The sequence below is a fragment of the Azolla caroliniana genome, unplaced genomic scaffold, assembly GCF_043228905.1.
Source record: "Azolla caroliniana isolate FFs.n. ecotype wild unplaced genomic scaffold, voAzoCaro1.0.p SCAF_13, whole genome shotgun sequence".
NCBI lineage: Eukaryota > Viridiplantae > Streptophyta > Polypodiopsida > Salviniales > Salviniaceae > Azolla > Azolla caroliniana.
Window position 1 is genome coordinate 7,149,081 of NW_028230448.1, and position 27,834 is coordinate 7,176,914.

Here is a 27,834-nt window from a genome sequence, read left to right on the forward strand (position 1 = left end):
CGACCCCCTTGTTGCTGTTGACGACTGTTATCCTGTGGTGCTGAAAAATCTTGATCCCGATTCTGTTGATAATCATACTGTCGGGCGTCCTCTTGTGTTGGACCTTGATTATCATTTCTCCTATAGTCATTCCAGTCATTATTCAGTCGCCTTTTCGAATAATTCCGATTATCATACCGATCATCCTCCTAATACCGATTATTGAACCTATTACGGTTATCTTGGTAACCATTTTCCGGAAAAATTTGTCGTATCGGTGCTGTTGCTTTGTTAAGCAAATTATATTCACATTATTCTAGTGAATGGGCCTTAAAGTGACAGATTGTGCAGGGTGTACGTAAACTACACTTGATTGTTGAATGCCCAATATTCAAACAAGTAGTACACTGTACTGCTTGGCGAAATTGTAACTCTTCCATAGTTGGCAAAGTATGATGCAATGCTGACATATCCATACTTCTTACATTTTTTCGATTTCGACCCATAGCAATGGCCTTATCAATCACTTGCTCAATTGACTGAGTTCGGAAATTGAACACCGCTAATGTCGTTCGTAGTGGTTCCCGAATTGCCTCTAGAAAGATATCCATTAGTTCATGATCGGGAGTTGGCCTGGAAATTTGTAGTTGTAGATTCTGAATGCGAATGACAAATTGTGACACCGTTTCCTTGGATTCTTGATATAATGTATAAAATTGAGCTATCAGATCCTTCTAAGGAATCTGTCGATGAAACAATTGAAGAATTTTTTTGGTTAATTGTTCGAATGTTTCGAACGCTTGGAAACCATTTTGAGCAAACCAATTTGCCGACTGGCCATCTAATGACAAAACAAACTCAACTATTTTTGACGTATCCTCGGCTACAGCTGATAGTCGCTGAGCTCCATGGTTTATTTTCCATGTAGTTAAGAAATCCCTAATATGCGCTTCTGCATCAACGCCTTCTCGAAATTTCTAGTAAGGGTAAGGCATATTGTCTTCACTCTAGATATCATAAAATGATACCTCTTCGGATTGGTCTTCATCTGACTGACTGTCAATTAAGTTGGGAACTAAAGACCACCTCAGACTTGTTTCTTGCTGTACCACCGTAGCAGAATCCTCCTCGACACGGTTTGTAACCGAATGTGTACGAGGACGTTTACGATCGACTGGTGTATCCAAACCAAACGACGATACCATTCGAGTTGTTCCCTGCTAATTGTAGATGTAACCGGGCGTGCCAAAATTATACTGTGTTGTTCGGCCGACAACCGACTCTGTTGCCGACACACAACAAAGTTCGAACATTTCGTACTGAATGTTCAATCAAAGAATTGTGGTTGTGCGAATAAATACTGAGTTACTATAATCTTATCGATGTTACACAGACATCGAGATCATTACTTACGTAATACAGTTGTAGCAAGGTGGAACTAGATAAACAGAAAATAAACAGCTGCACATCGAGATTTCCTACAACTAAACTTATATTACTAAAAGTAAAAACGATAGATTTTACAATGCCTTCGGTTCCTTTTTATAGGCAACCTGAATGACTTCCTCATCAAGAAATACATATTTCCCTATCGGCAAGAACTACAAAACTTTGTAACTAACTATTATTTAGCCAAAATGATGACTCCTTGATCCGACTTCGACTTCGACTTCAACTTCGAACCTCCGACTGCGATGCTTCCCCACTATGTCTGTCCGCCCCTTTGTTCGGGTAACACCGAAACCGAGTTAGTATGGTTGAGCACGTTGTACTCACATTGCTTAACTGTATGTACTCTAGAATGGCAGATGGGGCAGTGTGATCATAGAGGGCAATCGATAGCCGAGTGACCGGACTTAGCACAAGTCGTGCATTGTAGTGCTTGCCGAAACTGGGTCTCCTCGGTTGTTGGCAAGGAGGTTTGGAGCGTGCCCATGGAGAAAGAATTGTTATGATGAGCCTTATCTAAACCGAGAACACGAGCGACCACTTGCTCGATAGTGTGTTGTGAAAAATTTGTAAGGGCCAATGTTGTGCTCAACGGCTTCAGGAGTCCGGCAAGGAACGTATCTTTTAAATGATTGGCGGACACATCCTGTGCGAGTTGCCGGTAGAGGTCTTGGAATCAGATGGTAAAATGGGAAACTATTTCATTAGGTCCCTAGGCAATGGTATAGAACTAGCGGAACAATTCGTGCTTCGGAATTTCCCGGTGGAATAACTTCAGAAACTGGGTGCAGACATGTTGGAATGTCGTAAACTACCCCGGATTGTGGTGAGAATACCACCATGCAATGTGGCCGTCTAGCGAAAGGGTAAATTCCGCAATTTTGGAGGCGTCCACCTCCTTAGCGGTGAGGCGCTGCGTAGAATTGTTGGCTTGCCAAGTGGAGAGAAAAGAAACGATGTGAGATTCCGCGTCAGGACCATCCGTGTAGCAGGTATATGAGTGGTACAACATTGCGTCGAGATTTGGGTCGTCCAGTAGGGCCGGGAAGGGGTTGAACTCGGATTGTTGAGAGACTACCGACAGACTGGGAGGAGTGGCGAGTTCGGTATGTGATTGTCTGTAGGGGATGACTGATGAGGGGTGCGATTCTGGGGTTTCTGGTGATGAGTGTTGAGTGATCGCGGAGCGGAGTCTACGGTATCCTCGGCTGGCTCGGCGTGGCTGTTGTCTATCATAGGAGGACAAACGTAAATAACGCATAATAAAGAAGCGTATTAATTATAATAGAAGTGTTGAAGTAACACGTGTAATGGTTCACGTGGGAAGCGTAACCGACTAGGCCCTGTATATATAAAGGGCCTATGAACATTGTAAAGGGTTAGCGCATTTCTGAGCACAGTCGTTTAATATAGTTTCTGTCTTCTCTGAGCTCCATCTCTTATCTCTAGTCTCTTCTCTGTTGTCTCTGTGTGACTGTTTAAGCGTTAAGCATGTAAGAGGAGTACATGTGCGTAGTTACACAGATTAGGAGCTCGGTTGTAGCAGTCTCCAATTTTACGCCTTTAGTAAACACGCTCTCATGGTATAAGTCAATACGTTCCAAGCACTACGCCAGATCCTACCCTTGCACCACAATCACCTTGATACCTACCCCTAAGGATTGAGGGTAGGGTTTTTGGTAAATCGTCTACAGCCTCGGATGTATAATCTCTGCTTTCAGAAATAGATCTCGCTGGTGAGGCTGCATCACTATCACAGCCATCCTTCTGCTTCTTGCTTGTCTTTTGCTAGATTTTAAACTTCTGGCTATGGGATCCACCAGCAAAGCCCCGATACCTCGCCGGCTATGGTTTGCTTACTACCTAGGATGTACTCCTGGCTTTAGAAGATCAAGCTGTAATAGGCTCTTGAAGCTCACCATGTCCAGGGTGAAACTCCTGAGGGGGAGAAGAGAATCATAGGTGAAACAGCTCCACATCGATGTGGCCCAGCTCCTCCACCATGCCAAGACATCAGATGCAGAAGCTCGGCTTGACGGTCTATGGAAAGAAGCTAGCTTTTTGTCTGTTTATGTGAAAGTTGGAGAATACTTTCATCTGTTGAAGGCTAATCTTTACAACATTGCCTGGCAGAAAGAATGCCCTACGGACTTGAGAGAGGCTCTTGAGAGCTTGTATTTTGGTGCTTCTCATTGTTCAAACTTGCCTGAGCTCAAAGATGTTAGTGAGATTATGGCGAACAAGTATGGGAAGGAATTCTCTGCAGGTTCTCTTGTCAGTAAACAGTTTCTGCAACCAGTCTACGAAACAATACCATCTGAAGACTGTAAGAAAGCGTTGATGAAAAAAATATGTGCAGAATTCCACATAAAATATCCTCCACAAGTGCAGCTTTCTTCCAAGGTTTCCAAAGAAGAAATTTCATTGGTTATTCCTGAAGAAAATAATGCATCTGTTCATGGGCAAGTTGTATCTTATGGGAGCTTGGATACCCATGGCATGTGTTGGCAAGAAGGAAAGTCTCATGACAAGCAGATTAGATCTTCTTCTAAAGCTATCTCTGATGCACACACTGAGGTGACTGTGCAGCTAGCTGGGAACACGAGAGAAAGAAAAGGCAACCGATGCCCAACGGGAAGATCCAGATGGCACCACTCCAACAATGATGAGTGGAATATCATATCCCATTCTCACGATGGATTCTTCGCAGATCTCTGAGAGGTTGAGATTCTGGAGAGGATTCATCCATGCCCTAACTCTGATATAAACGTCGGACAGATTGTGGAGGTGTATAAAGTGCAATGGAGCCCTGTGGGGCTTGATAAAATGTTGCCATCAAGCGCTTCTAGGGAGGTGCACAACATTGTTTTGAACACGAAGCATCTATCCACCTTCGTCTGCAATATCACCCAAACATCGTCCAATGCTTGTGCACTTTCAGAGATGAAGACAAGAAATCTAATTGCCTTCTCTTAGAGCTTATGAACAAAAATCTAGCAACACAGAAGCTCGTGGCCCGACCAATCTGACCCTTGCCGAGCCAATACATATCATGCTTGAGATTTCCAAAGGCATCATCCACCGCGATCTCAAACTAGAGAATATGCTAATCAATGATTCTCAGACAGCTCCAAGTACAAGAAGGTGACAATAGAGAGGAGAAAGCCGCGAAGTAGTCCTGTCCTTTTCGACTTCTTGCTCAAACAAGTTTGTGTTCTCTTCATTGAACCTTCTGGTGGCTTTCTTTAGCTCCCTATAAGAGAATTTTTTGGGACCACTTGGCCATCGTTGTTGCCATCGCCATCCGCCAAAAGTGAAAGGTTGGAATATGAATTGAAGAATTGAAGCAAGAAGAGAGGGGCATTCAAAAAACGCGAGGCAGATCGCAAAATTTCAGAAATTTGAGGGCAGGGAGGATAATTTCGAAAAGTCAAGGGTGAACAGGGGAATTTCAAAAAATCAAAGAAAGAGAAAAAAGAAAGGAGTAGAGAAGAGAATTTCAGAAACTCGAGGGCATGCAGACAAATTTCGGGAACAGAAGGGCAAGACACGAAATTTCTAAAACTAGAGGGTACTTAATATAATTTTAGAAAAAAAAATTGAGGGGTACGACATCAAATTTTGAAAACACAAGGGTACAAAAATTCATCACACTCACATTAATGAAGACACACACACACAATATATACCCACAATCATTGATAAACCTAAATGACGTTACCACAGTGAATAAGATGATTGGTGTGCAATCCAATCGTGCGATTATGTTGATCGAACAAGAAGGTTTGTGTCAAGCTAGCTTTGATTGAAGTCATTGATCGTCGAGTAGTAATCTGGTCGAGGAGTTTTCGATCGCGAGAGAAGATCGATGGAGTTTCGATCAACAAGAGTTTTTTTGGCATGGGCTTGTGGGTCCGACATGCAATGCATTGTCCGACAGGCGTGCTAAGTGTTATCCATATAGGTGTACGGGATAAATAGGGTGTAATGTGTATGGGTGTGTAATATGTAATATGTATAAAAGTGTGTTATGATAAGTATGTGTGAGCACATGCATAATTATGTGCATGTGACAAGAGTGTATCGTCTCTTTTATAACGTTCATTATTTACTGTTACATTATGTACTATAAAAAACCCCTTATAGGGCACATAGGGAGGATACATATTTTTCCCCTCTCACATTTGTGTCATTTTCTATTTGTCTTTCTCTCTAGCTCTCTCACTATCGTAACCCCCTTGGGAGGGGGGTGAAGCCATTTTAGGCTTCACCCCCACCCCAACAACACTTTTGAGTCACGCCCAGATTCCACGGAGTAGGACGAGACCCCTACCGAACAGGCAAGCACTCCGGAGATGACTACGACGACCTTACCCAACAACACAATCCTAGTCACGACAGTCACTACGGAGGAAGCAGAACAAGATGACATATGCAAAGCGGCTCAGGTCTAGGTAGAGAAAGCAAACGAGACCAACGTGGAGTGGATGAGGCAAGAATCACCGAGCGCCACCACGTAGAGCGATGATAAGACATTATCGCCAGACCCGATATGGCAAGCTTTGGCGGATTGCGAAATCATGTTGACCATGGATAAGCTATTACTACTGCTTCCACGGTTTTGACAGGTGGTAGAGAATCACATACGGGGCACCGTCGGACTAGTAATCTCATCTAATTACACAGAGTCCAATACCAATCTAGCAGTGATAGATCACCATAACCCAACCATCAAAGTGGTACTTTAGGGCCAAGAAATAACGTAATGCATTGTCGATGGTGGTTCCAGCATAAATGTCATTAGTAAAACCACTTGTGCTAGGCTGGGCATTACAAACTAGAAAGCATGCCCATTCTAGCTCCGAATGACAGACACTCGCTTTGTCAGACCTTTAGGTTTAATTCGGAAGCTAGGGATCGTGGTCGGCGGCCATCATTTTGAGAATTCTGCGGTCGTGCTCGCGCTGGATGCCCCAAGAGCATACCCAATTTTGTTAGGTAGACCATGGTTACGGTCTGCTAATATCAAGCAGAATTGGCAGCATAACTACATCAGCTTCCGACGCAGGCGAAATAAGGTCTGCGTACTGACGTAGGAAACATCCGCACCGACCAAAGCTATAATGCCACTATACGCAGAAGAAATTAATATGTTGGAGGGTCTACAGGATATAGAGCTAGAACAGTACCTCAACGAAAACCTGCGGATAATACCATTATTTAAAATTGATGTCCTCAAGGCCGCTAGAGAGTACGCCCCAAGAAGAGGAATACGAACTTGATCCCGAGTCTATGTTGGAGCTAAGGAGAGCACAAGAAGTGTTCAAGAAGGAAATGGAAATCTCGCGAAGGGTTACCGCGTCCGCATTGGAGGAGATTAATGTCAGAACCATGGAGGTTCCACTGCTGCTCTCAATTGCTAAGGACCTGATGCCAAATGAGAAAATGGCCATGAAGGAGCTGCTCTAGGAATTTAAGGATGTCTTCGCATTGTCTCATGAAGACATGAAAGGCCTGGACCCGAAATTTTATCAACACAAGATTAACTTGGCCACGGATGCGAAACCGGTGCAGCAGAGATGCTATCATATGAACCCAAATTACGCAGCCCGTGTAAAGGAAGAAATTGACAAGCTCTTGAAAGCGGGGTTCATCCGACCAGTAAAACATGCCACATGGTAGAGTCCGATAGTGGTGGTGCCAAAGAAAAATGGGAAAATATGTGTGTGCGTCGATTACCGTAAATTAAACGTCGTTACAATTATGGACGCGTTTCCCTTACCATTTACGGATAGTGTATTAGACGCGGTCGCATGCCATGACATGTATAGTTTTTTGAATGGATTTAGTGGATACAATCAAGTACGAATGCACCCAGACGATCAGGAGAAGACTGCGTTCGTCATAGACTTGGGAGTTTTCGTAGCGGTGGTTATGATGTTCGGTCTGAAGACGACCCCCGCCATGTTTCAACGAACTATCACGGAAATCTTCGGTGAATTTATACCTGCGTTTATGCAAGTCTTTCTCGATGACTTCGCAGTATATGGGACGTGAGGAGAACATTTTAGCCATTTGCGGCTATGTTTGGAACAATGCCATACCTCGCGCCTAAGCCTTAATCCAAGTAAATGCGCAGTCGGGGTCACTAGTGGAGCTCTGCTCGGACACATCGTGAGTAAGGAGGGGATTGCGGTAGATCCCAGCAAAATTAAGGCTATCGTGGAAGCAAAAACTCCTAGTAACGCATAAGTGCTAAGTCGCTTCCTCGGGCAAATACGTTGGCACAACCGTATGTTACGATACTTGGCGGATTTCACAACCCCCCTGCATGCCGCAACAATGTACTCCATTCAAATGGACAACAACAGAAGATAAGGCGTACGAGGCACTCAAAGTAATGTTGACCCAAGCGCTCGTCGTACAGCCCCCAGATTGGTCTAAATCATAATACGTATTTGTGGATACCTCCGACATTGCAATCGGCAATGCGCTAATGCAGCTCACTAAGCCTAGTTGGTACTGACCAGTATACTACTCTAGCTGTAAATTATCGGATGCAGAGCGGAATAATTCAACAATAGAGCGTGAAGCCTTGGGGATGATTTACAACGTAAAGAAATTCCGACATCACTTACTAGGGCGGAAGTGCACGTTTCATGTGGACCACGCGACGCTACTCTACTTAGTCGAGAAACAGGCGTTAATGGGGAAATTAGCCAGATGGATGTTGCTACTCCAGGAATTTGAATTCACAATCTAGCATCGGCCAGCCGGGTACATAGCACGCCGTAGTTGATTATCTAAGCAAACTAGATAAGGGCGACAACGCAATAAGACGAGACGACGATTTCCTTGACGCCGATATTTTGCGGGTTGCGGCTATAGCGACACAAGACGAGAAGAGTTTTCCGGACCGGTGGCCGATGGAGATGACCTACTTCTTGACAATGGGACTGCCACCACCATAGCTACAAATAGACGAAAAGAAAAAACTCGCTGTACAAAGCCGCAATTTCTGCCTAGTTGAGGGAGTCCTATATCATAAGGGGAGCGACGGTATCTGGAGGCACGATATACAACAAGAGGAGAAAGAAGACGTTTTATGTGAAGCTCACTGCGGAACGGTAGGAGGGCATTACGCATGAGACGTTACAACCCGAAAAGTATGGCAAGCAGGCCTTTGGTGGCCAACTACGCAAAAAGACGTGTATCAATATTGTAAAGAGTGCGACCTCTGCCAATGCATGGGCCAACCTACGGAGCTTGCACGGATGCCGTACCAGCTAGTGCTCTCGCTTTGACCCCTTCCAAAAATGGGGTCTCGATTTTGTCGGCCCCTTTACTCCGGCAACGACACAAACATGACATAAATATATCGTAGTCACCACAGATTATTGCACAAAATGGGTAGAAGTGAAAGCATTACGGTATAACACTGCAGCATCGACGACAAAATTCTTATACAAGCACATTTGGTGCCGTTTTGGCTGTCCAATAGAACTCATAAGCGATCAAGGAAGCCACTTTTTGAATATGGTTATCCACGACCTCACACACCATTACGCCGTAGTACATAAGAAGAGTACGCCGTATTATCCTCAAGTGAATGGATTGGCAGAATCAACGAACAAGACGCTGTAGAATATCCTGAAAAAGATCGTTAATGAGAATATAACGGACTAGGACACGAAGCTACATAACGCCTTGTGGGCTTACCGCACGAGCTACAAGAAAAGCATACAATCAACTCCCTTCCGACTAGCGTACAGGCGCCCATTGAATTTCAGGTACCCAGCTTACGTATTCAAGTCTGTGAAAGACTATCAGAAGGTCAGTCCGAACATATACGTTTACAACAATTATAGGAGTTCGGCGAAACACGAGTCCAAAATATGGCAATCTTGGAACACGAGCAAAGACGGCGTAAAGCGTTCGTAGATCGACACCGAGGCACTAGTGAAAAACACTTCAAAGTTGGAAAAGTCGTTTTAGTTTTCCAAACCCGGATGGGCCAAATGTCGGGAAAATTACAATTCCGCTGGACAGGGCCGTATTGGATAATAGGGGCGGAAAATGGAACCTTTCAATTAGGGACCCTTGCAGGTGAAATATTGCGGCAAAAAGTGAACGGGTTCCGCCTAAAGCCGTACTTCAGACCTACGCCACCGAATCCGTTTCACACCGTTGCTTCCCACTCCAACCAGTAGCCTGTAAGAAAGTAACAGTAATATTGTACTTTACCGTTACAAAAAAAAAAGAATAAGAAGAAGGAGAGGACAATCACAACTATTAAAGGGCTTTTATGCATGCACACTTTCCAAGGGAAAGAACATGCGTCGATACAATGAGGCACAGGCCCATGAACCCTAAGTCACAAAAAGAGGAGAACATATGGTTTTCTGCACATTACAGAAAACATAATCAAGCTCCCCTCACTCTCCTTGTGCTCCTCTCTCTCCTCGCTCTCCAGCTTTTTATAGGCATCACGGGCCAAGCAACTTGTGTGTCCTAACCCCTAATCACTCCTCGCACGATCCCTACCATGGTACTATGCCGATCCCCATCTCCTCAGCACTGCGACGATGGCTCCTGGAAAAGGGCTTTGAAGGCTACATCCGGGTAGCAGAGGCGCCACCGCCCTCCGATGCCCAAAAAATCACCAAGAAGCTCAATGTCGACACAGTTATGAATGCCAGCATTAGAAAGAAGCTGGGTTTGACGGCCTTACGAGAGAAACATTCTCCCTACAGAAGACCTAGAAAGATATTTCGAAGAATACTCAACCTCTACCAAAGCCTACAGAACAAAGGACATTCCGAACGCTTTTTTTCAGGAGGTTGCAAATTTTTTATTGGAAGCCCATCATTAAGAGAAGGCTTGCACGCTTTTCAGGTCACGAAGAAGCTGCGTCCGATAATACAACAATACTTAACCGTGCTCCCCGAGAACTACCCGCACCGGATACAAGACCCACGCCTCCACCTCGGTTTGGGAGGAATGGGACCCTAAACCCTAAACCCTAAACGACGATTAACAGACCTCATGTCGACGGAATGGGAGGAAGAACCAAACCCTACCACCGTCGAAATAGCGCCGATGCAAGAGGAAAGGTAGGTCAACCACGTCGATTCCGGAGAAGCGCCATCTACGGCCGAACAGGAACAACCAGAGCCGAGTCACGGTAGCCCTAGGCCTAAGTGTCGACGATTGGATCGCAAGGATGGTCGCGGATTGGTAAAGGATGTAGACGCACGGGTAGAAGATTGTGCGCGCCCACGGAGCCCACATCTACACTGGAGCTCATCCACGAGCTGTAGCCAATCATAACAACACAATCGCAACGTGGAAAAGGCGTGCTTACGATAGAAAGTGAAGTTTTACACTATCTGGACATTTCGGATACGGCCCATGAGTTCGGCGTGTTGTTACAGTTCGGGACGACATATGAATGAATGCAATTCCTAGCGACACAATAGATCAAGGTGTACCAGAGAATGGCCGAGGAGCACGCCGAACAACAGTTGATTGAGCGTGCACTAACATAGACGACGGAGAGCAAAGATGAGGGTCGACTAGCGAAAGTGGGCTGGAAACATAATGCAGGGGTCCGGTGGGTTGGAATTGAATTGCCTCCCTTGAATGCTGCCTTAGTAGAGGTTCATCGGGAGTTAGCAAAAGTGAGCCTGGGTGCCAAAGATATGGCAATCAAAAATAAAAATGTTTGGAAAACAGTAAAAATGACCCAGGAACAATTGAACAAGGCGCAGGAGTGCATCACGCAACTAGAGTGCAATGTGGCTAGTATGCAACCTCCCCCGGCCCTGCGCCTCACGACATGGAAGTTTAGACGCTAAGGGAAGAGGTGGAGGCCCAAGCAACACTCGCGACCAAGGCAAAAAGGGCTATGAAGCTAGCCAAAACGGAGATTGACCACCTCAGATCAGAGCTCCGCCAATCATTTGACAGAGAAGCAAACATCAGGGTGAAAGGACGCAAGGCGGTGAAAACACTTCAAGATAAGCTCGATGTGGAGGTAGCAGCACATGGCCAAAAAAAGGAAGAGAAGGAAAAGCTATAGGAGGAAGCAAGTAAAAAGGAGGCCGTCATTACGGCGATACGGGAATTAGCACAAAGGAAGAAAGCATGGTATGAAGAGCAACTCGCACATGAGCATGAACAAACCCACCAAGTCGAGATACGCATGAATAATGAAATGGATCGGCTCAAGCAACTACACTTGAAGGAGTCCCAGATCTGGGCACAGATGATGACCCACTATGAAGAGGCAACAACTAACAAAGGGAAAATTGAGAATCTGAAGAAGGCACTGGAGGAGTCGCAAGCCCACAAGCCCGCTCCCAAAAGGACAGGATCCACATAGTCCTCCAAACAAAGTAGGAACGGTTTACGGCGTAGCTGCAAGCAGCCTTGGACAAGGATTGGGCCGGATGGGTAAAACAAGCGGCCGAACTCCACACCTACCGAGCGGACTAGGAAAATTAGCACAAAGAAGGTAAAGGCTTCTATAAGTTAAATGAAGAGAGCATCGCCGCGGTATGAGAAGACCTAATGCAGGACTATCACGTGTTAGCCATCCGACACGTAGAGGTGATAGCAGAACAACTGGAAGATTTCGGCGAAAGTCAGGAAGATATCTTCCATCAGTTGTGCATGATCGGAAGCGAGCATCAAAGGGTGGGGGAATTGAAGAGGGCGGAGGCTATTACCGTCCAAGACAACGACTCCGCAGAGCAAAATGAGCCTCCAACTGATCCTAATGACGCTCTGGAGGTAACAACAATGTCGGAGGCCCCCATGGAAGAAACAGGCCTGGAAGAATCACGCCCAGATGTCTGCCCACGCCCAACGACAGAGCCGCCAAGAAACGATGTATCCTCGCCCATAGATGGCATACCAGCCGAGCCCACCACAGAAATGCCTTGAGAAGAAGACCAGGCCCCCACGCAAGAAACAGGCCCGGAAGAGTCATGCCCAAATTCCACAGAGCAGGACGAGACCCCTATCGAAAAGGCAGGCACTCCGGAGATGACTACGACGATTGTACCCAACGACATAGTCCCAGCCACGACAGTCACTACGGAGGAAGCAGTACAAGAAGAAATATGGCCGGAGCCACCCATGGAGACACTAGAGACGGAAGCATCGGTTCAGCCACAAAGCGATGAGCCCAACCTCGTTATGGCGCCACCAATCACGACAAGTAACAACGGGCGCCCAGAGCCAAATATCCTCAATATTTTGGTAGACTAGTAAACGGAGGAGGGGTCCGACGTGCCAAGGCACTGTCCCACAGGCGTGCCAGGTGTGGTCCGCCATAGAAAGACAAACATAAATAATGCATAATAAAGAAGTGTATTAATTATAATAGAAGTGTTGAAGTAACGCATGTAACAGTTCACGCAGGAAGCGTAACCAACTAGGCCCTATGTATATAAAGGGCCTATGAACATTGTAAAGGGTTAGCGCATTTCTAAGCACAGTCGTTTAATATAGTTTTTGTCTTCTCTGAGCTCCATCTCTTATCTCCGGTCTCTTCTCTGTTTTCTCTATGTGACTATTTAAGCGTAAGCGTGTAAGAGGAGTACATGTGTGTAGTTACGCACATTAAGAGCTTGATTGTAGCCGTCTCCAGTTTTACGCCTTTAGTAAACACACTCTAACGGTATAAGTCAATACGTTCCAAGAACTACGCGAGATCCTACCCTTGCACCACGATCACCTTGATTCCCACCCTGAAGGACTGAGGGTAGGCAGTGTTCCTAACCGGCAACACTTTTGTCCCACCCCGCGTGCCAAAATGTTGTTAGGGTGTGGGGTGAAGCCTACAATGGCTTCACCCCCCTCCTAGGGGGGTTACGATAGTGAGAGAGCTAGAGAGAAAGGAAAATAGAAAATGACACATATGTGATAGGGGAAAAATGTATATATCCTCCTTATGTGCCCCATAAGGGGTTTTTTATAGTACATAATGTAACGGTAAATAATGACCGTTACAAAAGAGACGACCGTTACACTCTTGTCACATGCACATAATTATGCATGTGCTCACACATACTCATCCTCACACACACGTATACATATTACATATTACAAACCACACCATACACAGTACACCCTATTCATCTCGTACACGTATACAGATAACAATGGCGGGATGTGAGCCGAGCGCAAGTAAGACGGTTGGGTGCCGTAATGACGATTGGGGGTGTCCACCGACGTGTGTTTGCTGTGATGCACAACGTGAACCGGGCATGCCAAATTGTGTTATCCCCTTCCTGGGAAGCAACACCTTTGATTGTCCTTTCAGAAATCGGATCAAGGGGTCGTGGTATGTGGTGCAAAAATAGAAGGTGCACGAGATTGGCTCTACACTTAGTGCCGTGTAATGAAATGATTGACATCACTTAGCCGTAATACACGATCTTAATTCAAGAATGAACTTCTAAGCGTCACCGTAAACATAGAATAGAATAGACCCAAAAACCATATATATTTAGATTACTCGTGGAGGAACAATGATACACGACTCACGACCAGAGTTACAAAAGTATGACCAGATGCTCTTATAGTATCCTATCCTATCTAGGGGGGCTTCCTCTCTCCTTTCATTTCTCCTTCGCGTTTTATAGCTTTTCCTTTTCCCACTTGGCGTGCTTTATTTGATCGTTTTCGGCTGCATGTATTGTGGCTGTATGTTTTTTATTACGGTTGCCTTCACCTACTTTGCCTACCTCCAGATTCGTTTCACACTTAATATACAAAAATTGGCCCACGGACAACATCCACCAAACTTGACTTTGATACTGTCATAATATGGCAAGACTCGAACCCATGACCTTATATTACATGGGTCGAACTCTTACCATTAGGCTATCTATTGTAATACGAAAAATATTATTTTCATTTAAGTTTTACTATAGAATATTGATGTATATTCCAAATTTCTCTGGAACATTCTAGAAACTTCAAGAGTAATCCTGAGAACACTATAAAAGGAGGCACAAAGCATTATTTCGAACCAAATCAATTTAACGCTAGTCTTAAGCCTCATAGCTATTCTTGTACTTACTCTTCATATAATATAATATATCTTTTGTTATCATCATTCTCCATCTCTCTCTCTCCTTCTCTCTCTCCTTCTCTCTCTCCTTCTATACCCTTTTCTCTCTCATAGTACTAATTCGCATCTCTTAGTACTAATTCCCTCTTTGTCTTAGTATTGTTCCTGACAGTTTGAACCGATTTCCTCTCCCTCCTCATCCTCTTATCCCTCCTTTCCTTCATACTAATCCTCTTATCCGCCATAGTAGAATGGCAATTGTTAGCGCTTAGGAATACCAATCTATTTTCTTGAAGTTCTAGTGCTTAAAAGAGAAGTTTGTAGCACTAGAACAAGAAAATCACCGTTTGTTGGGGGATCTTCAACAAATAACGTTAGAAAAACAACAACAGCACGGGGAGCTGACGTTACGTGTACAACAACTTGAAGCAACTATTATATCACTACAAGAACAAGGATCAAGCACTCAAGGGATTCACAAAGAACCCAAGATCGGTCTTCCTACGAAATTTGATGGGACCTGATCACAATTTAGAGGTTTTCTTAATCAGGTACGTTTAGTGATTCAAATGCATCCTTCTCGATATTCCACTTATGCATCACGAGTCGGACTAGTAGGCACTCTACTTAGTGGCACGACTTTGGCATGGTTCACCCCCCTATTAGAAAAAAGCTCTCCCTGGTTAAATAATTTCAAAGAGTGTATTACCGAGTTTAAAGCCTATTTTGGAGATACTGACAATGTAAGGACGACAATCAACAAAATCTGGAGATTGTGTCAAGGTGAGCGGCCGGCCTCGGCTTATGCTGCGGACCTTCATCTTCTCGCCACCGATATTCCCTCGGATAACCAGACATTAATGGAGCAATTTCGTTTTGGCGTACATAATGATGTTAAGGATTTACTCTTAACCTTCCCCGGAGAGCCAAAGTCATTGACAAAAGAAATCACTCGAGCGGTGCGATGCGACAACCGCCTTTTCGAACGACGTTCAAAACGTCAGTTCTAGAGGCCAAGGACAAGATCAGAGCCCACCTATGCCTCAGTGGTAGCAAAACCTTTTTCAAGGGAATCATATAATGCGTCTCCAGCAAATACTCCAACTCCGATGGAAATTGACACCACACGTTGTCGCGGGCCATTATCGGAAGAGGAAAAACAACGACACCGAACAAATCGACTATGTCTTTATTGTGGTGGACCAGGGCATATCACAATGAACTGTCCTCATAGGCCAAGAAGACAGGTAAACCAAATAGTCGCTAGTACTAATTGTTCTAAACTCAAGTCTTTTTCAGTAGGAATATCCGATAGTCCTAATAGTACTAATAGCCCAAGTTTATCGAATAAATTGATGTCCTTAGTCAGTTAGAAGAAGAGTTAAATGACTAAGTCCAGCCAAAATAGGAGATGTTTGGTTGGATAACCCTAGATCTGTGCAACCCATTAGTGGCTCCATTCCCTCTAAGGAAGTTAGCAATGTGTTCTTAGCTCAAGTAATCGTTAGTTCTAAAAGTACCCCTCTAGTACATGACTTAGCACTCCTAGATTCTGGAGCTAAATCTTGCTTCATGGATAGGAATTTTGCCCAAGCTCATCAGATATCCCTAAGCAAACTCCCGTGTCCAGCCTCTATAGTAGTCATTGATGGTCGTCCCATTGCTTCCGGAAATATCATAGAAGAGTCAGAGCCAGTTAATATTGCCCTAGATAAATTAGCATGTGTAGTATCACTTAATATAACTAGTACCCCAGAACATCCCATTCTTTTGGGATTACCATGGTTTGAATTACATAACCCAAACATAGATTGGAGAACAAGAGAAATCCTATATCAACAAACCCAAGGCTCTACTCATAAGATTGCAACCATTTCGCTACATCAGTTGCGCGAGGAAGGATGCTAGGAAGAAATATACCTCTTCGCAGTATCAGTAGAACACTCCAACACCACTGAAGAGGAGTCCACCGTTAAAATTCCAAAGAAGTATCATCATTATGCCGATGTGTTCGATAAAGTACAACCCAATACCCTTCCTCACCATCGACTGTATGATTACCCCATTGATTTACAATTGGGAAAAGAGCCACCATGGGGACCGATCTACAACTTGTCACCAACCGAGCTAGAAGTCCTTCGAGCCTATATGGAGGAGAATTTGGCAAATGGTTTCATTCAACATTCGAAATCTCCAGTTGGCGCACCCATTTTCTTCGTCAAGAAAAAGGATGGATCACTACGTCTCGTCGTAGATTACCGTTGTCGGGCCTTTCGGCGTTCGATCGTTGCGTAAGTCGGGTGGGAACCGCTGGGGTTTTCGACTAGGAGAAAGAAGAATGTGAGATAAGGTTTGTTACGAATAGATTGCAAGATGATGATATGAAACTCGTGAATCCCACGAATATAGTGTATTAATTTATACTTAGATTAAAACAGAGAAATAGATGGGAAAATCGTCAATTCCCACGAATATTTTATATCAATCAACCCTTATAAAAAATCAACAACCATATCCATCTTTTCTCTCTTCCTTATATAGTGATGGAAGAGGCTAAGCGTAACATCATGCTTTTTCCTAAAGTGTTCATGCACACTAGATGTGCATGAGTTGCCTTTTTCAACCATGCTTTTTTATTTCCTAAATATAGTGCTCATGCACACTAGATGTGCATGAGTAATTGGATTGCGTTTTTCTTCCAAATAAAGTTTTCATGCACTCTAAAAGTGCATGATTTACTTGTTTTGTAAAAATAGGCGTAAATATAACTCTTATACCTATTAAATCTATATTTAAGTCACTTATGATAAGTTAGTACAATGGTAAAGTTTGGGTTTGTTTACATGGAGGTTCAAGGTTTGAAACTTGCCCTATGCATGTAACAATATTTTCTTTTATTTATTTATGCGTACTTAAATCGGATATATATTTTTACATATTTCACATAGTGTGCGAACTACACTATGACACTCGCCCCCTCCGAACCCGCACATCGTCCGGTATCTGCCGAAGTTCCCGATGCTTGTTATTCGCCTTCATCCATACCACTCTCCGATTCTCCCCTTATGGCGATTATCAATTGTAGTCCACTTTCTTCACTTTCCGCATCCCCGGGATCTTTGTCCGATTGCTCCTCGTTGTTGGTCTTGTCTAAGCTTACATAAGGTTCGTCGTTAGCCCGCTTCTTGAAAATCTTCACCCGTTTCCCCGCTATAGGCACCCGTAGTACTGTTCCATCCAACTCGCATAGTTGGTAAGTTCCGTTGTCGAAAACTTTCTAAACTTCATATGGCCCGAACAACCTTTTAGTAAACTTCAGTATCATTGTATGTTGATAATCCAAACTAATATCATAGACAATCACCCAATCTCCTTCTTCAATCTTCCGTGGTCGTAGATGATGTTTTTTGTCGAATCGACTTTTTCTCCGGAATCGCGCTTCCTGTTGTTGGCGTGTTGCTTCTCGTATGTCTTCCGGTCTTCCCTCTAGTTGTTGTATCCGAACCGCTAGTAGGTCTTCCCGACTCATTTCTTCCTTCCACGGTAGCACTGTCCATGTTGCAATCGCGATTTCCGTCCGCATTACTGGTGCTTGTCCGGTCATAAGTTCGGCTGGCATATAACCGGTTAGGGAACTATGCATCGTGCTATCCGCCCATAGTGCATACGGAAGCATCTACGACCAATCCTATCGGTGCATAGATGTTCGACTACCAATATCTCTTCTTGTCCGAATGCCGATTCCTCTCCGGAGAGTGTTAGGTGCACATCTTCTAACTTCCGTAACACTTTTTTGCAATCGCGAATATGGCTGACTACGAACTTTCGGCATCCCCGATCAACCATAGTCTCATCTTTTTCTTCCACCGCACATCCTTTTATCGGAATGTCGTCTAGGAATGACATCGTTATCGCCGGAATGCAGTCACGGAGCACCTTGTTCATCGCATTCATCATATGTGCGACCGAGTTCATCGCGCCTTCTGGTAGCGTGCACATTTGGACCAATCCTATCGGTGTTCGCATGGTAGTGATGTCTCGGCTCTCCACGACTAGTTGGAATTGGTCATACCCGGAGTATAGGTCTCCAATGGAGTATATCGCGCGACCGTCAAACGTTTCCACAAATTCGTCCACTATCGGACCGATGCCAGAGTTCACCTTGTTCACCGGTTGCAAATATTGAACAAATCAGAGTGACCCATTCTTCTTCGGAACCGTAAACCATCGATTTGAATACGGAGCGTTGGATGCCTCTAGAATCCCCATCGCCACCTTGTCCTTGAGCAAATCAATGTATTTCGGAATATGCCCTCGTGGCATCGGAATCGGTTTCAGGTTCCACGACACATGATCAATTGTGAAGATCACCATCGGCTCCACTATCTTCGAGGTAGAACACCCCATCTCTTTCGATGTGAATGTAAATGCTCTTCCATGTTGCTCCAACATCTCACGAAACCGTTCTTCTTCATTTTGTGAGCGGAACGCACCTCCATAGATCCAAAGTTTCTTCCGGGTCTCATCCGTGAAGGCATGTTTGATATCCACGGACTTCCGAATTGTCCGATCTCCCGAGACTTTTTTCATCTTTTGTTTGCTATCGGCGGGCAGTGGTCCACGGTCTTATATTTCGTACATACCATTGCTTCTTCTTTGCGGAGCGCATCTAGTCCCATTTTCGCAATGATCTCATACATCTCGACCGATTCCACCGGAATTACCCGGTCTCCCTGGCTATTCTTTTCTATTAGCTCTTCAAGCCGTTGTAGCGTGCTCCCGTAGAACACTTCTTCGACCACTCCCACGATTTCTTCAACTTCTTTTATTATTGATGCAGATCATAACTCATCTTGCACCTTTCGGATTTCTATCTTGATTACTCCGGTTATGGCCGTGTACGTAGATGCTCCATCCGAACCGATTTGTACTTGCTTTGCTCCGAGAGTTTTCTTCCTATGTGGGGTATCAGGAATTCTCGGACTATTACTTCCCCACTCCATAACAATCCGCTTTAAAAATCCATTTTTGTTTGGAACAAGAGCTCTCTCTTGTTCCTTTCGTGATTTGATGGCACGATAAGGAATTGGATGGTTTTCGCTCTGCTTTGGCTCCGAATTCGGGCAAAAGCCGCTCCGCTATCGAGCACTTTTGTCTCCATCCGTGAACCTGTGATAAAGGCTTTCCCGAGGATCATGGAGTGTGCGACCTCATCTTGCACGAAGAAATTTTGGTCAATCTCCACATCTCCGATCTTGACCGTCACATCTGGACAAGCCGCAAATAAATCTTCCGTTGCTTTAGTGGTTGCCCGGATTTTCCACCCATGATTAGTGTTAATAGGCCACTTCCCCTTCTGGTAGGACTCCTTGGACATTTAATTGAACTCTGATGCGTAATCAATCAATGCTAGTACGGGCTCGTTGATGTTTCCGATTCGGACCAGAGTCTCCGTAGTTGCACGTGCCAAGTGGGGCCTTCTGTAGTGGAAGTTCGGAATTTCATTCTCCACATCAATGTCAATCATTAGAACGGTATTTGCATTCACCGTTGGAGCATTTTCCTCCGTACTTTGTCTTTTTCTCTTCACAAGATCCACAAGAAGATCGCGGAACTCCTTCGCTATTCCGAGTAATTCCCGAAGCGAAAAATCTACCCGGCTATCAAGCATTGTCTCCTCGAACACCGTTTTTAAGTCTGTCCGTTGCGCGATGTCTTAAGAGAGTTTCAATGCCACAAATTGTTTTCCTTTCCCCTTCCCTTCGGAGTTCCAGCTCTCCGGCGTCTTCGATGGTCCGGTCGCATCATCTGTGGGCCGTCGTTTCTCATCTACATACAACTCATGTAATTGGCATAGGGTGTACACGCTATTCTTATTGACGGGGCACTCCCATCCCTTAGCTTTTCGAATGCCTTACGCGATGCTTCAGATCACATTAGAGTTAGTTTTCTGGGGGTTTTCTAACACTTCTAGCCAAAAAGATGCTTTTGCTCCAGATGACTCACCCACACATATCCCCGTTGTTGTCGCATAATTGCTTTTCGCCACTATTGCCTCCTCTAGGACCTTCTTCATGCCGCCTTTTTGGAAGTTCGATCGGAGTGGCTTCCGAGAGTCCATCAAATGAATCCGATTTCCCTCGTAGTAGAGGTCCTATTGTAGCTCCTCCTTGTGCTTGTCGCAATCCTTCCGATCATGTTCCGTGCTATCGCACCATATGCATCGACGGTCCATATACTTGGAACTTGTGGGACGGTCATTCGACTTCTTCACCATCTCGATGTTCAAATTCTCCATCTCCTTCAGCAACTTCTTCACCGTGGTTTCATCGATTCCCTTCTTGGTTGTAGTCTCCTAAGGCCACATTTGATGGTCTTCCAATCCGGATCTTGGTTCCAAAACCATCTTTTCTTCACTACCAAGCCATTGCCTCCTCTTTGTTAATCGCGTGACGATATCCTATACATTTTCCCATGTATTGGTGAGGCCGCTCTACTACTGCCACAATCTCCGACATCGCGCGTTGTTCTTGTAGTATCTGCTCTAACATCGCCATCATGTTGTTAGTTTCCGGTTGTTGATTCTCCATCTCCTTGCCACCCGTCTTGACGTCGGGTTTACCAAACGTGTCGGGCCTTTCAGCGCTGGATCGTTGTGTGAGTTGGGTGGGAACCGCTGGGGTTTTCGACTAGGAGAAAGAAGAATATGAGATAAGGTTTGTTACGAATAGATTGCAAGATGATGATATGAAACTCATGAATCCCACGAGTATAGTGGCTTAATTGATACTTAGATTATAACAGAGAAATAGATCGTAAAATCATGAATTCCCACGAATATTGTATATCAAGCAACCCTTATAAAAAATTAACAACCATATACATCTTTTCTCTCTTCCTTATATAGTGATGGAAGAGGCTAAGCATAACATCATGCTTTTTCCTAAAGTGTTCATGCACACTAGATGTGCATGAGTTGCCTTTTTCAACCATGCTTTTTTATTTTCTAAATATAGTGTTGATGCACACTAGATGTGCATGAGTAATTGGCTTGCGTTTTTCTTCCAAATAAAGTTTTCACGCACTTTAAAAGTGCATGATTTACTTTTTGTGTAAAAATAGGCATAAATCTAACTCTTATACCTATTAAATCTATATTTACATAACTTATGATAAGTTAATACAATGGTAAAGTTTAGGTTTATTTACATGGAGGTACAAGGTTTGAATCTTGTTGTATGCATGTAACAATATTTTCTTTTATTTATTTATGCGTACTTAAATCGGATATATTTTTTTACATATTTCACATAGTGTGCGAATTACACTACAACACTCTCCCCCTCCGAACCCGCACAGCTGTCGAAGTTCCCGATGCTTGTTATTCGTCTTCATCCGTAGCAGTCTCTAATTCTCCCCTTATGTCGATTATCAATTGTAGTCCACTTTCTTCTCTTTCCACATTACCGTGATCTTTGTCTGATTGCTCCTCGTTGTTGTTCTTGTCTAAGCTTACATAAGGTTCGTCGTTAGCCCGCTTCTTGAAAATCTTCATCCGTTTCCCCGCTTTAGGCACCAATAGTACTGTCGCATAGTCGGTAAGTTTTGTTGTCAAAAACTTTCCGAACCTCATATGGCTCGAACCACCTTTTAGCAAACTTCCGTATCGTGTATGTTGATGATCCAAACTATTGTCATAGACAATCACCTAATCTCCTTCTTCAATCTTCTGTGGTCGTAGTCGATGCTTTGTGTCAAATCGACTTTTGTTCCGGAATCGCGCTTCCTGTTGTTGGTGTGTTGCTTGCACTATGTCTTCTGGCCTTCCCTCTAGTTGTCGTATCTGAACCGCTAGTAGTTGTTCCTGACTCATATCTTCCTTCAACGGTAGCACTGTCCACGTTGCAATTGCGGTTTCCGTCCGCATTACCGGTGCTTGTCCGGTCATAAGTTCGGCTGGCATATAACCGATCACGGAACTATGCGTCGTGCGATCTGCCCATAGTGCATACGGAAGCATCTACGGCCAATCCTTCACCCTTCCGTCACATGCTTTTACAAGTGCTTTAACGATTGGACTATGTCCTCGCTCGATCTTTTCGTTGGCTTCCGGATTGTATGCCATGGTTAGTGTTAACCGTACTCCATGTCTGACGAAGAATTCCCTATCTTTATCAGAGTCAAGTTCTCCCCGATCTGCAATCACTTGTCCTATGCACCCGTACCTGCAGAACACTTCTTCCAAGAGAAATTGGCATACTACAGAACATGTTTTCCTCTGTAGTGCCCGTCCTTCTACGTGGTTTGTTAGATCTTCCCTGGCTAACATGAAGTACTTCTTTTGTCCGATGTTGGTTGGTATGGCCACAATGTCGACCATCCATTTGAAGTTGATTGTCGGTGAGAATGTCGGATGTAATTCATCTCGGTGTTGAACTCCGGAGTAGATTTGACATTTCTCACAACTTTCTGTGAACTCTGCTACATGTTTGTACATATTCTTCCACCAATATTTTTGTTTGATCTTTGCAAATGTTGCCCATGTTCCCGATGTCCAGCCCAATCGGATTCTTGAAATTCGGACATTATCTGGTTCGTTAGTCTTTTGTTCCGACTACCCTTAGTGGTATACCATTCGGTCTTTTCGGCTCCCTCCAGATTAATCCATTGTTCAAGAAAAACTTTTGGATTGGACGGTTCTTGCTTCGGATCTCGACTCTCTTTTCTTTATTGTCCGATGATTCCTCGATTTCTTATAGCACTTTCCCGATCAGCAAACTTTCTCCCTCATATTCTTCTTTCCAGAATTCTCAAATTACGTTCACCCGGCATATGTTCTCCGAAGTAAAGCAGTTTTTGGAAACTTCTTCATTATCGGATTCGGCTATGTCGTCTCCGAACCGTGCCCTTGATAGCATATTTGCTACCGCGTTGTCTTTTCTGGAGATGTGTCGTATCTCCGGATTAAGCGACTTTGCATATGCAATCCATTTTAGCATAGCCACATTCGGTATCGTGCAACAACGCATCATCCCGAGTATTGGAAGACAATGCGTTTTGATCACTACTTCGGCTCCAATTAAGTAATCTCGATCTGACTACGGAGCGTTGGATTAGTCGTCTCCCCAACACGGACCAAGTGTTGCTTGAGGAGGACAAGACTTTGTACTTCTTAAAAGCTGTGGATATGAAGGATAGACGAGAATTGGGGACTCTTCTTGACGATGATACCCAAGAAAACAGGCTTGTGCCGGACTGGATTGCGGTGAAGCGAGCGTGCAATAGGCTCGACAATCGTGATTAGTGGGTTGATGACACCGACTTGGCAGGATCGACCGGGGAGAAAATGAGACAACCGAAAGTAGTTGAGCCCAACCCAGAAGAAAAGAATATTGATGACGACATCATCGAAGAATTGGTGAAGAAGTTCGAGATGGTCACGCTAGTCAACATGAATCGTCGGGGTCCCAAAGGAAAAGAGCCCTTATCCTACTCTTTGTAACCTTGTTTTCTCATAATATAATCTCATTTTCTTTTACTGTCTTATCTCTCTCTCTCTCTCTCTCATGAGTCACGACAGTTTGAACCGAATCTCTTTTCTTCTTCTCCAACTTCTTCTTCTTTGTCTTCTCTTAAACTTATTCAAGCAAATCTAGCCATTTTTCTCTCGTAACTATGGAATGGGTATGGAGTCTGTAAGCAAGCAAGAATATATGCGCATTCTCTCCGAGCTCGACATGATAACAACCAAATTCGTGGCCCTGGAGCAAGAAAATCAAAGATTGCTACGAGACCTAAAACAAGTAAGTGTTGAAAAAGTACAACAATATGAAGAATTATCTCAATGGGTGCATCAATTGGAGACTACTCCATTGCAACGACAAGCGACGGAAGTTCAAACCTCGCCGAAAGAACCAAAGATTAGTCTACAGGTCAAGTTTGATGGTACAAGGTCTCAATTTCGTGGATTTTTAAATAAGGTACAACTTGTGATTAAATTACATCCTAGCCGTTACACAACTGATGTTGCTCGCGTGGGATTAGTTGGTACCTTGTTAACGGGTACCGCATTAGCATGGTTTGCACCACTCCTAGAGAAGCCCTCACCATTATTAGAAGATTTTGAAGGGTTTATTAAAGAGTTTCCAGCCAACTTTGGAGTCACAGATAGTATGAGGACCGCAATAAACAAAATTCGACGATTACGACAAGGAGATCGTCCTTCTTCCGTTATGGTGCAGATTTTTGCCTTCTAGCATGTGATATTCCATGGGACGAGGCGGAGTTAATGAACCAATTTCTTCAAGGGTGTTGCCGTTTAGGAACGTCCGCGGTCAGTCCTTCGACCTAGACCTCAAGTGGGTGTGGAACAACGAACAGGTGTATAAGCGTATTGCGTAAGGGTAGAACCCCTGTAACCTATCAACGTATAAGGGAAGACGGCTACAACCAAATCCTTATTCAGGGTTACACTTACGTACTACAACACTTAAGTAATCAAGACACCCACTCTGAACTAGCCGTAGCTATACACAGAAAATTAGAGAAGATAGTATTCTATTATAAGGCGTTTCTTTACATTCACCAAAATTACACGCACCTCTATCAAAGGTTTTCTGCCCTTTATATATGCAGGGTCTAACTAGCCGTTCACGCTTCCTGCGTGAACCATTACATGCGTTATGCTCTTATATAATTTCTTGCTCCTACGCTTTTGTTCGTCAGTTACTATTCCGGCAGAAAACACTTGGCACGCCTATGGGACAGTGCCTTTCACGTCGGATCCATCCCTTAATCTTCTTCCAAAATGGCCTGGATGTTCAGCTCTGCTGTGGTGTCCTCGTTCGGAAGTGATGTGGGGCCGGTAGGTGCATCGTGGTATGGCTCCTCTGTTTGGTCAGGCTGGTTTCTTCCGGAGTCGCCGTCGTCGTGTGTGGGTGGTCCAGGTACGGTGGGCTCTTCTTGAGTTAGTGGGTTGGGCTCCTCCGTTGTCGTGCTTGCAGTCGGCTGGGACTCTGCCTCCATTGTTACATCCTCCGTGGTGTTGGCCGTTTTTGTATATTCTTGGGAGTGGGGCAGAGATTCCGCCTAGTCTGCACCGTTCTCCGTGTGGTCTGATGATAGTGTGGGCTCGTGCGGCTGAACCTCTTGTTGGGTAGTGGTTTTGCTCTCTGGTCCTGTGGGGAACTCCGCTCGTCGGTCCCTGCTATTCTCCCTCGTCATCTCTGGTGATCGGGCCTGAGGTTCCTCTTCTTTGGCTGGGGCCGGAATTGGTGACGCGCTGGATTCCTCGTTTGTGCGCATGTTGCCGGCCTGCGTGATCTGGTGAAATAGCTCCTCCTGACTTTCACCAAAATCATCTAAGAGCCGTGCGAGTTCTTCGGAGTGTTGGTCTGCTAGCGCACGATAGTCTTGCGCTAGGTCCTCCCGTACAGTCGCAATGCTCTCCTCATTTAGTTTATAGAAACCTCGACCATCTTTTCGCCGGTTCTCCCAGTCCGCACAATACGCGTGCAATTCCGCTACTTCGGTTGCCCACGCTATCCATCCTTTGTCCAGTGCCGTTTTTAATTGCGCTGTGAACCTTTCCCGGTTGGTTTGGAGAAGGATGCGCACGTTATCCGTGATGGCCTAGCAAAGGTTGCGTGCGTCTTCCATCGACTTCTGGAGATTTGCGATTTCCTATTGTTTAATGGCTGCCGCTTCCTCATACATGGCCTTCAGGCCCGCCCACAGCTAGGATTCCTTTGCATGTTGTTCTTCTAATTTCCCCATCTCGTTGTTTCGACGGTGTCGTAGTGTAGGTTGCACACTATGTGGAAATTATATTTTTGTCCCTCCGGATAGAGAATGGAGTGCTCGGTGAGAACCGGAAGAAAACGGCATACCGGCAAGGAGGAAAACGGCATACCGGCAAGGAGGAAAACGGCATACCGGCAAGGAGGAAAACGGATAAAGAGACATAAATGTAAAAAAAAAGGAAATACTCACTACTGCGCAAGGCGTGATTCGAACTCTGCACCTCCATGTTGACAAACCCCAACCTTACCATTACATTAACTTATCTTAAGTGTTTTAAATATAGATTTAATACGTGTATAAGACCTTTATTTATGCATACCTTTATTAAAAGGTAAATCATGCATTTTTAGAGTGCGTGAATATTTTATAGAAAAACGCAAGCAACTAAAAAGTGACTCATGCACATCTAGCGTGCATGAGCACTATATTTAGCAAATAAAAGTAAGGATTAGAAAAGCATCACATGCACATTTAGTGTGCATGAACATATGAGAAAAAGCATGTAGCTATGCTTAGTCTCTCCCATCACTATATAAGGATGGGGAGCACATTGTAGTTTTTGTTGATTATTTTTCTATAATGATCAATCAATCTAAAATATTCGTGGGATTCACGAATTTGCTAAAATAATTCTCTCTTACTACCTAAATATTGACTAAATATACTAAACTCGTGGGATTCACGAGATTCTTATCTTATAACTCTTTATACCTATTCTTTACTAGCCTTATTTGTATTTTTCTTTCTCCTAGTCCAAAACCTCGGCGGTTCCCACCCGACTCACGCAACGATCCAGAGCCGAAAGGCACGACACAGTTGGTGAACCCGACGTGAAGACGGGTAGCAAGGAGATGGAGAATCAACAAAAGGCCAACATGATGATGATGATGATGTTCGAGCGGATGCTACAAGAACAACGAGTGATGTCGGAGATCACGGGGGCAGTAAAGCGGCTCGTACAACGAAACGGACAATTCAACGGAAACGATGTGTCACGCTATCTACGTGACTACAAGGCGGAGATGATACGATGTGGGATACCAGAAGGATTGCAAGTGACATCCTTCAATCGGGTGGCCACGGATGAGCTACAAGAGAGAATCCACAAGATACGGCAACAAAACTCGACATGGGGGTCATTCGAAGAAGCTTTACGAGAGGCATATGATTACAAGAGATCAAAGGGACAAGATCGGCGAAAATTCGACGAATGGGTGGCATCGGAGAAGACCCACCGAAGTGCAACACAAGCATTCCTAGAGTTCGAGCATCGTCTTGCTCAACTCTCGGAGCGGGAACAACGGTTGGTGGGGGAGGATAAAGTCCTAATGTTTGTAAAATCGATCGATCGAAAAGAAAGGATGGACATCGGGATCGAACTCGAAGACGATGACGGTACGAATGGTCTTACCGAAAATTGGGCCGAAGTCCAAAGGGTATGCCGGAGACATGATGAGAGGAAGATGAGAATCTTGTCAACGACATGGCAGATGAAGGATGGTCGATTGAAGACAAACGAT

At 44.5% G+C, this 27,834-nt stretch overlaps 1 protein-coding gene across 1 annotated transcript; it reads left to right on the forward strand.

The window, feature by feature from the left end:
- The first annotated feature begins 3,105 nt into the window (after positions 1 to 3,105).
- On the forward strand, positions 3,106 to 5,252 carry LOC147856031 (uncharacterized). Its single transcript, XM_087329627.1, is given in 3 exon segments — positions 3,106 to 4,045; positions 4,859 to 4,941; positions 5,163 to 5,252. Coding segments are annotated over 3 exon segments (966 nt in total). The 5' UTR covers positions 3,106 to 3,237; the 3' UTR covers positions 5,238 to 5,252.
- Positions 5,253 to 27,834: the final 22,582 nt, after the last annotated feature.